The following is a 15,420-nucleotide window of genomic DNA, read 5'->3' as shown; positions in this document are numbered from 1 at the left end:
GATTTGATTCCAATCAAAACTACTACTTTTGTAAAAATAAAGCTATTCTGAACAGACCAAACCACCCCCTCCAATTTCTTTTTCACTTTCAATTCCTTTTTCCTTTGTATTGTTTTTCTTCCCTTCCAACCCACCTTTGCTTTCATTGATTTCCTTTCTTTCTTCCTCATTCCTGTTTTGCTCCCCAAAGCCAGGGTTCAACCCCAAAACCTAGAACTGTGAGGCAGATGTGTTCACCACAACAATTTGTCTGTTTCCTCCCTCTCATTATTGCTTGTTTGAAGTTATTCTTTTGTGAATTAAAAAAAAAAGGTTTATAAGGGTGGGGGCTGAGTCGCTACAGATACGGCAATGCACTCCCAGCCTAGCATACTCTACTAGGCTAAAGCATACATTTTAGGCAAAAAATATATTTCCTGAACGATTTAATTTTATAAAGTTTTAAAATATACATTAATTTCTACGATGCAGTTTATTATCAGGAAAAGCTAAAAAAAAAGTCACTTTAAAAAAACTTTTTTTAGACTTGGAACGCATTATTTAATTTTCCATTCATTGTAATGGGAAAACGTGCTTCGGTTTTCAAATGTTTTGGTTTTCAAACAGCCTTCGGGAATGGATTGTGTTCGAGAACTGAGGCACCGAGACGTTCCCCCCTTCCTTTTCTCCTGATTCACTTCTTCTCTTGTGACCTACCTCTTTTGTCCTTCGTCCTTACTCCCTTCCTAGTTTTCCTTCCAAATTACAAAAGAACCCTGGTGTCGTCCATCCTACCGTTCACTACGAGCACAAAAGACACTTTTATCAGTACACACTCAAAGAAATGGCAGAAAGGGATCAACGCTAGGCCCGGTGAGCTGTCACACGGACACGAAAAAAAAACTTCTGTTTGAAGAAAGCACCTTTTAAGTAAAACTGGCGTTTATGATTTAGTCCGACGCTGGCGTGAAGTTCAAGTTGAGGTTGATCAGTGTACATTACATAAACGTGTCCTATCTGAAGCATCATCACAGATGATCTCCCATTCTTGACCCCTGTGGATATGAAGCTGAGCGACCCCCCCCTCCCTCCCTTCCCCCGGTGAGTTTGTGGCAGGTGGCGTGTTGACATGACAGGCCCGCCCTGCCCCTGCAGATAAAAGCTCAGCGCAGCGAATCAGACAACAGCGAGCAGGAGCGAATGAGCCATGAAGGAAATGCGAGGCCATTATCTTTTATTATCAGTCGGGGGAGTAAGTGTGCAAATGACGACCCGTGCGGGCGGGTGTCGGGGTGACTGGAAAGAGCGGCGTGTGATGTTGGAGCTGTCACGGCAGTCCTGCTGATTGGCCTGCCGGTAATTAACATCTGCATATGCAAATGTGTGATTCAGCTTGGGAAATGTGGCAGGCGTATTCCTCACCTGCGCCCTGAAAGCAGCAATTTCTTGTCTGTGTACAACACGCTAGATCGGCATTTCCCAACCTTCACTGATATTCAGAAAAATCTCACAGTAAATCCCCAAACAAAAATGTTCATAGTAAGTCTTGTACACATATGTAATATATACTGATATAATAACCATTCCATCACAATTTTGCCATTTTAAGTATGTTAATGATGTAGATGAATAAAGATACGATTCAATTTAAGATTTTCATGATTTCAGTCATAATGCCAGACAATGCTGACAAAAACCATAACTACAATGTGGCCTGCGATAAAAATGAGTTTGACAACCCCTGCTCTAGATTTATTCTCATCACACACAGGATTCATCTAATTATTAATTTTCATTGTTTTTAGCAACCTCAACATTTTGTGTTAAATCTGGGAACGCAACCCCAATCGTCAGGTTTTTTTCCATCCTTACAGTTGAAGTCAACGGAAGCTGTCTTGGCTTCCTTCCACCCACTTTGTATTGTTTACCACCATTATGAAAATGTTTGGACAAACAAGCATTCACGCTAACAAAAGTTTGGTGTATTTAATAAACATGACATGCTTGTTTTGGAATCGTGGGAGCATGCTGGAGAAAACCCACATGAGCTCGGGGAGAAAATGCAAATTCCACACAGGAAGCCCAAAACTGAGATTAAAACCCTTAACCTCAGAACTGTGAGGCACATGTGCCAAGGCCTATTACCTGTCTTTTATAAAGTACCTCTTTTTTTGTTTGAAAGTGAGAATTTCTAACTTGGATTTTTTTTTCTTTCTTTCAAATGTCTTGACTTTGATCTCTGTTAGAAAATAAGCCAAGTTAGCTAGCACATTAGCCTCACCATCATGTTCACCATATTCTTAAAAACCATTACTGTACGTATCCTGTTCGGATGTGTAACGTTATCCTCCTTCTCACCAGGCTCTCACCTGCCGTGGGACCCTCATTTGCTCATCAGGTCGCTGGGACGAGTCCCAGCAAGCGAGCAAGAGGGGGACCGTCACACTCCCTTGCCGAAAGGTCATCTGAGGTCGGCACAGTTGCAATCGCTGTCAGCAAATGTCAGAGGAAAAGTTTCCGTACGCCTGTATGCATTATGGAAACAGCTAATGAATGCCGTCAGCGCCACTTATTGTCACAGGACTCTGTGATCTTGCCGCCACACCCGAGTCATCCGATTTACGATCCGTTTACGTCAGCAGCCCCAAGTCGTAACCACGGTGAGTAAACGGAGTCGCATTCAAAATAGTAAGCGTTAAGGGTCACCGATGACCTGTGCAGGGTGTATCCCACCTCACCCAAAGTCATCTGGGATGGGTTCCAGCCCAACTCTGATGTTGGATGTTGAAATCAAGCCTTGGCGTTCCCAGCCAGCCAATATAATTAATATTGAATAGACCTCGTACGCAGCCCGAGTATGCAACCCAGTATGAACAGGATTGGAAATGTCATCTTTATGCAGTGATTGCTTGTAAAGGCATTACAGGGCATTACATCCTGCATGAGTTTGAATTGGTCTAAGTGGTACAGGATTAGAACCAAAAGGGATTAGACCCCCTCCCCCCACAGCCTCCTGTGGAAATATAAGAAAAGTGAGAGAAGTCAATATATAGTTACAAGTTAAGGATTAAGAGTGGCAACATCACCCAGCTGCAAGTCTTTCTACTTGTTTGCTACCTATGTATATATTTTCTTCCCATTTTATCATGAAACATCCCAGATAAAATGAATAAATCATTAAAATACCATTTGGGCTGCAATTGGCTGGCGACCAGTTCAGGATGGACCCCAGCCTCTTGCTCAAAGACCCAAGTGAGGATAGACGGTTTAGAAAATGGATGGATAGAATTTGGTGTAAAGAGCCTCTACATTCTGATATATTTACAGAAACATTAAAAAAAAGTGATTTTGGTGATTACTATCTGTGTTTTTTAGGGCTGCTGTAGCATGTGTCGTAGACTGCGTGGTGGCCTCAGACTGTTACGCACGGCACTGAAAAGATCAAACAAAAAGCCGTGAATGCACTTTTTAACCAGCAAAGTTTATTCATATATAACAATGGTATAAAGTGAATCCTTGGTTTGCAAAATAGGTGTGCTTCATATTTACAATAGGTACACAATCATATAGAATCATAAAATCAAAGTAAAGAAAAAAAGAGAACAACTGTTTTTAAATACCTTCATTTTCTTACAATTTTCACAAGACCTTTATAAAATTACAAGGACAGACAGACATTATTATCATTGCCAGTAATGATTATTTTACAGAACTCCAGTGTCTACAAAGATTTGTCTTTTTTTTTTTTATTTTACAGGGTGCCTCGAATGGAAGGGCAGTCATTTACTACTTGGGAGTAATACATTGATCACTCTGTCTAATAGCTGCAGAGGAAATGTTTTGTTTGGTGCATGGAATGATACGAGCTAACCAGAAGCACAAGATCAGCCTTTCAACAAACCAACAGAGAAAAAAAAAAAGTGCACAAAGCATCTTTTTTGTTTGTGAAAAACTCCAGGTCGAGTTGTGGGGTGACAATCCATGTGTCACATGAGCAACCGAAAAAGACAAATAAAAGAATCAAAAGTGATGAAACAAGCTATCATTGAATGATTAGAACAAAAAAGAAATCTTTGAGCAAAGGGGGTGCATTCATGTGGTGCGCAAATGGATTTTCAGGAGCCGCAGAGAGAGGAGCAGGCCAAACTAAAAGTACAAATGAAAAACTCTCTCAGACGACAGTCTCGGGAGGATAAGGTGAATCAAAGCCTCGGAATGCACAGAATGTGATGACAAGGAGACAAACAGTTCATCCCGTGGAAGGGGAGAAGGCATTTAGGTCTTGTTTGAAATGATGCAAAACATGACTCCATACAAGCAGTAGGAGGTATGAGGAGGATACCATTCATATGTGCTGAGCTTGGGAAGACTTTGATCAAAAACAAGATTGTGTTCACACTCCGAATGGGCATCGAGATGATTTTACATGGCGTCAGATGATGCCCCAGAAAAAAAAAAAAAAAAAAGAATGTATGATGATATTTGCTAAATGTGTTTTCTTACAGTAACTAAGATACACAGTAAGCGCCTCAAAACCAAGTTTCTCCGCCCACGACATACACAAGTCAGCCATTGGCAAACACCATGCCAAAACGTAAGCAGAGCTGGATATTAACTATGTCAACTAACAGTTATTGTATGATTACCGCCACATACCTGTATGCGGTGAAGTTGTCGAGATGAGGGGCAGCAGGTGGGCATTGTGTTTGGCAATCCATCTGGCACGACTTGAGTGATGAGGCGCTGACTCTGTGAGCGAATATGTCCTCCTCCCGTTGTTCTTTTCAGACTCTGGGCTGTCCCAGGACTAGCTAGCCTAGTTCCAAAACCCTACCACTGTCATTGGTTGCCCTGGCAGCACAAGTCACCCCTTTATTATTAAGTAAATGCTCCTTTTGATGCTCAATAAAGCAGATATGACCCAATGCAGCATTCTTACGAGTTTTGACTCCGTTGAGCCCGCACACGCTTTTCTGTCATTACCTGTTGGCGCTGCAGTTTTATTGTAATATAAGAGTCAGCGTATTAATGGATAATGTCACAATTACCCCTGGGGAGCATCGACCGCGTCAGAGGTCCATTAAAAGAAATGAGTGACTATAAGCGGAGGGAAAAATTGGATGAGACTCAGAACAGAAAAATTGTAAGCATGCAGGTTTTTGAAGTTTAGTCAAATATTAAAATCTACCAATTGGGAACAACTAACAACATCAAGCAGAGAGTAATGGGTATTTACATTGGTATGAATGCTTGACAATGTACACATTCCTATTAATTTTTACAAATAAATACATCAAAATAAATATGAAAAAATATATATGAAACCTCATCAGCTGGAGTGGTTGGCAGGTATCCAGTATGACAACCCCATTATTTTCACCTCACTATTTCTAATTATTTTCTGGCCCTATTGTGAGTCTGAACGGAAGTTGACTGACCACAGCCTGTCCTCATGCACGCCCCCTACTGGCAGGACATGGCCACAGCATCACAGTCATTACCTACCTACCTCGCCTTGCTTTCCTCTTGCCTGTTAGCTCACTAGCGCGCAACACCAGCAGGTCCGATCAAAGAGCAGCTTCAAAGCAGGAGGAGGAAGCTGGAGGGGGGTCCCCTGACCAAGCTTCCCCGCCCTTTCCATCGTCATGTGTCTCTCTTCAAATGGCGAACGGGGCCTGAACCAGCCCATACGCTTCTTCACCTTTGCTTTGTCGAGGGCGAATGATATTGGGAAAACTGATGGGGAAGGTATCGATGCTCACCTTTCACCCTGGGTGTCATTGCGTGGTTTCATCTATATGCCGTGAACAAACATATATGGAGCTGAAACACCAGGCTCATATTGTCAAGCTCAGAATTTTGCCTCCGTGCATCTAAAATGAAATGTTTTAAATCAGGAGTTCCTAACATATGTGCCGCTGAACATTGGTGTGCAGCGAGAGATCATAAGATGCGTTGTGGGCAAAGATCCAATTTCACTTCATTGGTCTACTATTTACGGAAAGTATCCATGAACAGCGTCCATGTAAATCAATGCTAGCAACATATAGTGACAGGCATCCTTATTAGATGCTTTTCCACAATTTAGCAAAAGGTACAATTATCTTGTGTATCCACTTCCATTCACACAACAGAATATGTTGTATAGATTCCCTCTCAATTGCACCCTGACTGAAGGGCTATCAGTCTACATCCGTACATTTGGGCTCATATCTGGCCTATGTTAGCTCCCAATGGATGCCTTGGTACTAAAACCTGATGAACTGCTCAGGTCAGCCCAAAACTGCTGACTTATTGTCAGTGTAGTTGCCATCAGTCAATCGTAGTCAGGATCCAATTCTAGATATGGCCTTAGGAAACTCCAACATAGACAGCAGTTCTGGGCATGTTCCGGTTCCCCAGGTAATTACAATGCTATCTTTGTGGAAGTGGGTCTAATACTTGTGTTGGCTTGTTTGTTAGCTGAAAGAAAATGGTCAAATCTAATCACAAGACGGAATCTAGCAGCAAAAAGAAAGTCCACTGTTTTCAGGTTACTATCTAAATAATTTGATGCGTTTGATGTTTGGGTTTCATGATTATCTTCTTTCCTTCATGTTTTGTTTCATACCTTTAGTACCATGTCTCTCTCTAGTAAATCTCAGCAGGCTTCAAGTTCCTCTAGTAAAGCATTAACCGATTACTGAGCAAGACTTTTGGCACTCGGTCAAAGAAGACCCACGCAGCTTGGCTTGCTGCTTGTGCAAAGACGTCGGCTGTGGTCATATCGAGGCCTGCGACTAACCAGCTGGAGGTGTTGGCACTGGGATTGATCGCATGAGCAGCTGATGTGTGCAATGTGGGACGGCATGCAAAAAAAAAAAAAAAAAGCACTATAGGAAGAGAGTGGGATGCAAATTAAGGATTTTGGCTTGGTATGAGCAGCGATGTGGTGATGTATAAAATAAAAAAAATCTCTACATTCACATCGGCTCCATTTACCTGCTACGTTTACAGATGAATGCGGCCTCTGTTCCATTCCTTCGCTCAATTGTCCTGTATTCTATCTTAGTCGTTTCACTCCTCCATCCGGAGGAGAGCGTGCGAGAAGACCAACACTGACATTTAGGGAAGCCTTGGGGGGGGGGTTCCAATGGTAAATAATCATATTTAAGAGTATAAAAATAAAATCTGAATGCATCAGTCCAGCATGGGATCCCTTCCACTTTTCCCCTGCACACACACGCACACACACACACGCACAAAAGTTCCATTTGCACAATGTGCCAGGAGACAACACCAATAAATAAATAAGTACTGTTGTGGCCTTCCATGCTGATGCCCCATCTTGGCTTAGGGTCTCAGAGCTCGAGGGCCGTATGCCCTGGTGGACGGGGTCTGCGACACAAACTAAAGCTGGCGTACACCCGTATCACACGACGGGTCGAGACAACATCCTTACTCAGTCTTTCTCTACCCTCAGCTCTCGAGGGACATGGCGGCAATGAGCTGCTCCACCTTGTAGGCCAGCCTCTGCTTCCTGGCATGGTCGTCCTGCTCCAAGGCTTCTGTGATCTGTTGAGCAACAATAAGAGAAAACATCAAGGTTGGAAAAAAAAGCAGTCATGGAAGCCAAACCCTGCGTTCTAGGTTCTAAAAAGTGTCAGAAAAGATTAAAAAAAAAGTATATCTATAGGGAATATTTATCTATTAGCGTTTTGCTTTTTATCTTTTGAGTCCTGTCATATAAATGGGACATTTGTCACAGTTCGAACGTCAGCTTTAGACAATCGCTGTGTTTTGTTCTCTCATCGCTCTCTTGCCTGTCAGGAGGAATCCTAATCAGGGTGGCATCAGCAGAGTAAAGGGTGGGAAAACAAAGGACCAAAGTGAATATTCATTTCTCTATACATACATTGATACATCAGCTGGAGAAACTGGCGTTATGATCACCTTCATTATAATTAATGCTACTATGACATTTGCTGAGAGGTTTCAAATTTCAGCCCAAACCCTCATATGTTGAGTTGAGTATTCTCCCTGTGCTGGTGTGGGTTTTGTTTGGGTACTGAATCTTTCGTCCACGTTCCAAAAACATGCATATTTAGCTTAATAGAAGACCAATCGGCCGTCTGTCCGTTTGTTCAGCCATTCATCCATCCCCACTTATCCGAGGTCGGGGCAGCAGCTGAAGCAGGGAAGCCCAGACACTGTCAGGGGGATCCCGAGGCATTTCCAGGCCGGCCAAGAGATATAGACTCTCCAGTATGTCCTGGATCATCCATGAGGCCTAGTCCCGATAGGAAGTGCCCAGAATACCTCACAAGGAAAACATTCGGGGGTTCCCTAACCAGATGCCTGAACCACCTCATTGAACCACCTCATTTGGATCCGGAGAACCAGTGGCTCGCCTGTGAGCTTCTCCTGAATGACTGAGAGTTACACATTATCTATAAGGGTGAGGCCACGCACTCTGCGGAGGAAACTCATTTCGTGTTCTTATTCTTTCTGTAATGACCCACAGCTCATGACCATAGGAATGTGGATCATTTGGTAAATTGAGACCTTGAGACTCACCCGAAGACAGATCCATACGGAGTTCATGTCACTACAGACGCTGCTCCGGTCTGCCTGTCGATTTCAAATTCCATTCTTCCCTTACTTGTGAACAAGACTCCGAGATACTTGAACTCCTCCACTCACACTCAACTGCGAACCGCGCCAGTGAGAGCAAAAGATATTGACGTTGCCAAATCAGATCTCTTTAATGGCTCGGCAGCACTGAGAAATTCTGTTCATAAAGGTAATAAACAGAATCGGTGACAAAGGGAAGCTTTGGCAGAGTCCATTCCTCACTCAAAACACATTTGTATTACTGTCTGCAATGCAGCTCACAGTTAAAGTAAAGCCCGTATCAGTCGGTCCGGTACCCTGGAGCACCCTCCATAGGATTCCTGAAGGGACAGGGTCAAACAACTTCACTCAATCCACAAAACACATATACTGCAGGCTGGTTGGGCAAACTCCCATGTAGTCTCAAGGAACTGTGCCGAGGTTGTCAAACTGGTCCACTGTTCTACGGCGTGGACAAAAACCACACTGCTCCTCCTGAATCTGAGATTTGACTTCCTGACAGACCCTCTTCTCCAGAAGTATTGAATAGATCTTAACTGGGAAGCTGAGGCGTGTGATCCCCTATATTTGGAATACACACTCCAGTCTTCCTTCTTAAAAAGTGGGAACAACACGCCGACTGCCAATCCAGAGGCACTGTCTCCAATGTCCACGCTATTTTGCAGAGGTGTCAACCAGGACCGCTGAACACCATTCAGACCCTTTAGGAACTTTGGGTGATTCATTCCTGTGCCCTTGTCACTGAGCAGCTTTTTAACCACCTGTGTGACTTCAACTCCAGAGGAACCTGCTTCAGAGTCCCCTGACTCGAGTTCCTCCTGCAGAGGTGGATCATTAGAATTCAGGAGGTCCAGGAGGTTCAGCAGTGTCCTGTGCTCATAATACACAATGTTGATGGTGCATTGCTTCTTTCTCGTAAGATGTCGGATGTGGACCAGAATTTCCCCTAAGCGATCTGGAAGTCGATTTCCATGGCCACACTGAACTTCTCCCAAACCCCAGTTTTTGCCTCAGCATCCAGCAAATGTGCATTTTTCTTGGCCAGTGCTTACCCATTATCTGTCTCCAGAGTCCCACGGCGCAAAAAGGCCCGATATGACTCCTTATTCACTTTGATGGCATACCTCACCGCTTGTGTCTGCCAACAGGTCCAGGGATGGCCACCATGACAGGCACAAGCTATCTTACATCCACAGGTCCGGTCGACCGGGAATTGATACGACTTCTGACTGGGGACGCCATCTGACAGTCCCAGCAGACCCCCACAATTCGTTTGGGTCTGCCAGGTCTTCCCCACCAGTCAATTCCCTACCAAGTGGTGATCGGTGGACAGCTCCACCCCTCACCGCTCCATAGTGTGCAAGACACATAAATGTGAATGAATGTTTGTCTATTCATGATGTGCCCTGCATCTGAACAGCGACCTTATCGTTACCCAAAGTCAGCAGTAGTAGTCTGCGACCCAACTGAAAATATATATATATATAATATTTGGCATGGTGATGCACGTGGTTAACAAGTCTACCTCACAGTCAAATCCAGGTTTGAATCTTGGCTTTGGCTGTCATGTGTGGAATTTGCCCAATCATTCCCCCTTAAAGGACAGTGTTTTTAATTGTGTATCATGTATTGTGTCTCTGGAGCACAAAATTTCCAGTATGTATTACAACGAGCATTAGCATACAGACAACAAAGGGCCAATGTTGTCAGTCATCTAATCCAGTGATTCTGACCCAGTGTGCCGTGGCACATTAGTGTGCAATGAGAGCACTTCTGGTGTGCCGCGGAAAATTATAAAATTTCACTTAATTGGTCAAAATATTATTTATTTCCAACAAATAATGTATCTTTGTACATCTATCTATGGAAGCGTCAATTAAAGACAGATATAACAAATAAATTCTCTTTTACTTTATGGCAGCAAGTGTATTATTGAGTTGTGTATCCACTTTTTGTGACATTTATGTTAAGTGGTGTGCCAGGAGCTTATACAAATGTAACATGTGTGCCTTGACTCTATAAAGATTGGAAATCATTGATCTAATTTATAAATGGTTGGTAGCAGCTGACATCTGGTAACCATACGTGATGATATTTTAACTCAATTTTGCAGCGAGCGCAAAATGCATATTGGCTGTGTGGTACAGAAGCTGCAAAAATGGGAAGTTAAGTGATCCGTTGAGATAAAAAAGACAAACCGACTGGATAATGGACCAAAAGAGAGGCGACATACAGGAATGGAGAGGGAGATAGAACGGTCTGGTCGTCTAACGTAAAGGTCAGACTTCCCAGTGGAGCAACTGACATTAGAAGCAGAGAACGTTCCCATAAAGGCTGTCGCTTTTCTTTTTCCTTCCTTTTATTCTTCCTGTCATCTAGTGTGTGTCTGTGTGGGTATATTGCCCATGTGTGAGCCTGCTTATATTATTAAACATTGAGTTTCTTGCTTGTGTTTTTGAAAAATGTAAAAAAAAAAAACCTCTCGTTGAACATGGACCACCGACAAATTACAGCAAACGAATATCCATGCCAAGCCAGTAATTAGCAAAATCATCTTGGATGATGAATCGGCTTTTCAGTACTCTTCATAAACTATGATGGAGCTCTTTTACAAACAACTGTGACTACAGCCCAGCGTTTTTATTCGTTCAGCTGTATTCAGTAAAAAAGTCTCGAACTATATAAGCAGCCTCTCGATGTCCTAAATGATGACAGCCATTCATTCCAACCACCTTGTCATACAGGGCAGCACTTACCTCCTCGCTGTATTTGCTGATATATGAGTAGATCTCATTCAGGGCGCTGAGCATGTTGAACTCACTGGAGTGAAGTCTGGCCTGTTCCGCCAAGTAGGCGTTCATGTCCTGGTCGCTGATTGCCGGCAGCCGGTTGATGTCGGCGTAGTACCTACGGGACAGCACTTGTCATCAGTTGCAACCAACAAAGTGAACTCTAAATGATCTTTTGAGGTCCCGCTTTCGGAGGCGTTAATATCAAAGAGTTCATTTCGCAAACCGACACACAACAATGACAGAATATGAAATGTGTCGGCCTGGAAAAGAGAAACAAAGTTTGATGCAACCAAGAAGGCTTTTACAAGGACGCACTGGGAATGGTGTGTGAAGTATAAAGCGTACCTCTCTACCCAGCTCTTGTAATTGGGGATATCTTTAGCGTAGAGTAGCTTATTGGAAGGGGAGTCTTTGCCCAGGCGGTGCTCAGAAGTGGAGCAAGAATCCATAAATGTCTGAGCGACCACAGACAGACAGGCATCCGTGATACTGCTCTTATGGATGTCAAACACAAACTGTGGGTTCTTGATCACGTTCACCCAAAAACGTAGTGGAAGGCTAGAGGACGGAGATGAAATAAATGAATAACGGCAACGGGTGCTCACGGGGCGTATTCTCTGCAAGTGATCTTATTCCGAAATACAGAAAATAAGTTCTATGGTTCTTTATCGGCTCTTACCAGTTGCTCTTCCACGTATGACGTACGTCAGTGTCGTAGATACCGTGTTTGTCGGCCTGCTCGTCCAGGAAGTCGAACATGTACTTGATGGCCAGTGGCAGTGTGCTACCTCGGTGAACTGTGCTGAACAATGTCTCAAACAGGTCGTCTACAAATTTTTGAAGTGTTCCCTGTGGTGAACATAATAAGATAAATTATTTGCCTTAAAGGATCATCCATCAAGCCATCTGTCCACCCATTTCTGTTGTCCGTAGTGCAAGTGGGCAGTGTACTCTCTGGACGGATCGATCACCCGTCACCATCAGAGTAGTGACACGTGCAAAAATATAGAGGTTCCACCAGAAGACGCACGTGAGAGAGAAGAATACAAAGGCCAGGCTAGATTTTTCCAAAAAGTCTCCAATGATTGCATGTTTTTGGGATGTGGGAGGAAACCGCAGTCGAAACCGGAACATGCAAACTCCGCACAGGGGGGGCTGGGATTTGAACCCCAGTCCTCAGAATTGTGAGGCCAACACTCTAACCACCATGTTGCCTCATTTGCTGACATCAAACCAAACAGTTTTCAACAGCAAAAATATTGGAATTAGCATCACTGTTCCACTGCTTTTGGAGGAAAGCATATATAATGTCCAGTATATCTTTTCCAGGTGTTCCTTAAATGTAATATTTACACCATTTGCATTGTATTCTCAAAATGTGGTATTGTCATTGTAATCCCACGTGCTCTTGATGTCACCATAATTTGTATTTTGACACGACAAGACTCGTATATTTGCAGTGACTACCTTGGTGGCGAGCAGTCTGGTCAGGTAGATCTCAGACACCATCTTGCTGCCACGGTCACCTTCCTTTTGGTCTCCGTGCTCGTGATTCTTTACCAGGTGCCACACTTTCACGCCACTTTCCAGATCCGGCGTGATCATGGGAGCGCGAGACCGTAGGCTGTCTGGACTGCCAGTGTAACGGAATGACGAATCTGTTTGAATGATTAGAAAATAGTCTGAAATGATCTCAAAACCAATTTTGTCTTCGAGTCAAATATTTTATATTTTATTCCAAGACAACCTTTCAAGAGATGATAAAATCAGGTAGATTGTAGATAACCATTACATAGTTCACCAGATAGCTTCTGTTTTCTGATTATCCACACGCAAACCTTATTTCCTCATAAAAGAACTAAGAAGTGACCACTTGCCCCGGAAATTAAATCAAATGGTTGGCAGTATTACAAACTTCTCTTCAAGCTTCTCTAATAATTTGCCTACAGCGAGTCATTCTTTGTCATATGATTGGTGTACAGCTCATTTTTCGGGGTTAGCAACTTGAAGCCTTACAACAACTATAGCCCCTAAGGTTATAATATATTCTTTATTGATTTCGATTAGTTCACGAGCATAGGAAGAAACAAATGCAGGTTTGGAGCATTTTGTTTTCACTTTTTGTCATTTCGATTCACTATGTCACAAATAACTGAACATTACAACAGGGAATCAAAAGAGTATGTACAATTGTTGCATTGTGTGTAAACCACGACGAACCAGCAAAGGGCCAACAGATGGAAAACCGATGCAAAAAAGTAACCATTTACCCTGAGGAAAGGTTTGCCCTGTGTGAATTAATATTCCATGTTTTTCGTGTTTTCCCCTGCATCGTTATTTTGGAAATTTCAAAGGCAAATGTAGGAATGGGGACACTGCACCGATCTTTACAATTCAGGCATCAGCCATCTTTTAGACTGATGCTCATGTTTACACTGCTTATTTGTACTATTATATAGTGCCAGATTTGCTGAGTGGAAGATACAGAGGCAGGCTTGTCTTTAAAAAAATCTTTTCTTTCACAATGGGTGAAAATTATGCTTTCACATTCAAAATCATGGCATAAAAAAATGTTGCCAAGCCCCCAAAGGCCTCATTGTCCCTCAGCACATCAACTCTGTTCTCACATTGCTGCCTCCTTGCTCCTTGGCGATAACACATAACTTTCTCAGTCGCTAATTAGCAAGATTCTCCCGACACTCCGATCCCTGGAGATTTGGGTTCTGAGCATCGCAGAGAGGATCTCAGTGAGGATTGCTCTCACCTAGCTTCAAAGGCCCAGATGGGCTACAAAGCCCTTTTCCCTGCCAATACAGCCACAATAAGTGTGGAAATATGACCAGGCCACATCTCGCCCCCAAAGGGACATGGCCTAGAATGCTGCAAAGAGTGGATAGAGATTTGAAATCTTAATCCAGTTTCTTATTTTAATTCTGGATCCCCTCCATCTTCTCAAGGACAATGTGCAGTCCCAAACTTCTGTTGGGATTGTGGAAAGCACTTGGATGCCGTAATTTTTTTGCACGGAGTTTTGACAAACGGAAGCAGTGCATGTTGGTATAGAAACTGAGTCAAAGCACTGTGTTAAATGTAAATAGTTACAAATCCATTAACAAATTTTGAGGCATAGCTTTGTAAATTCTTGATGGATGAGGGTGCACATCCAACAACAACAAAAAAGAAATGGAAGTGCTTTTAGTACATGTTGTTCTTTCAAACTCAACAGCTGATTTCCAAATATTTTAAGGTAGACCAATTTGGCCTCTAACATTGTGTAAAACATCCACCTTCATGCATGAATACACATGGGGTGTCAACATCCCTAAACACCATGACCACAATTTGGAAAATGTGGATTAACTGTATTAAATGTGCTGCGCCGTTAAAAACGTGTTTCAATTGGTCATTTAGTCAGGCAACGTTGACAGCGAAACAAACAAAAGACCTTCACACATTTGGGTTAAAATGATCAAATGATAAAGTGAACTGCACATTTGAAATAAAACTTGAGATGTAGATACCATCATCTAGACTGCATATGCACCACGGCAATCTGGTCTAGTGACTCACCGTATCTGCTGATGGATGAGCGCGATATGCTGGCTGAGGGTGGCATGTTGTATGATGACATCTGTTTAGCCACCAGAGCCACCACACAACGGTCCGACACCTGTGAGGGCAAACACAAATGTCACCACATACATGCTTGCAAGCCCCCTCATCTGGCCCCAAATTTCGTATCGCCATTAAATCCTTCTGAGTTCTGTTATTTCATAAATTGAAGTTCAATTAACATTTGTAGTTTGCTTTCAGTGTCAAAAGACCTGGTGGCTTAGAATAGACTGTAAGAAGAACCCATCATTTAATAATACCCTCTGATGTCTTCATGTATTACTTCTTCTTCTTCTTCTTCTTTTCCTTTCGGCTTGTCCCGTTAGGGGTCGCCACAGCGTGTCATCTTTTGCCATCTTAGCCTATCTCCTGCATCTTCCTCTCTAACCCCAACTGCCCTCATGTCTTCCCTCACCACATCCAT

The 15,420-nt window shown here is 43.0% G+C and overlaps 1 protein-coding gene across 1 annotated transcript in view; it reads right to left on the bottom strand.

The window, feature by feature from the left end:
• Positions 1-6,968: 6,968 nt before the first annotated feature.
• plxna2 (plexin A2) overlaps positions 6,969-15,420 on the bottom strand; it is a 339,402-nt gene continuing 330,950 nt past the window's right edge. The window contains exons 31-37 of the mRNA XM_061839724.1: positions 14,955-15,054; positions 12,852-13,042; positions 12,064-12,233; positions 11,730-11,942; positions 11,349-11,499; positions 7,477-7,533; positions 6,969-7,368 (exon numbers count right to left, since the gene is read on the bottom strand). Of these exons, the coding sequence (XP_061695708.1) occupies positions 7,312-7,368; positions 7,477-7,533; positions 11,349-11,499; positions 11,730-11,942; positions 12,064-12,233; positions 12,852-13,042; positions 14,955-15,054 (939 nt within the window). The 3' untranslated portion in view covers positions 6,969-7,311. The remainder of the gene's footprint in view (positions 7,369-7,476; positions 7,534-11,348; positions 11,500-11,729; positions 11,943-12,063; positions 12,234-12,851; positions 13,043-14,954; positions 15,055-15,420) is intronic.

The sequence above is a fragment of the Syngnathoides biaculeatus genome, chromosome 2, assembly GCF_019802595.1.
Source record: "Syngnathoides biaculeatus isolate LvHL_M chromosome 2, ASM1980259v1, whole genome shotgun sequence".
NCBI classification, from domain to species: domain Eukaryota; kingdom Metazoa; phylum Chordata; class Actinopteri; order Syngnathiformes; family Syngnathidae; genus Syngnathoides; species Syngnathoides biaculeatus.
The sequence above is the reverse complement of the archived record's forward strand: the minus strand, read 5'-3'. Positions and strand labels throughout refer to the sequence as shown.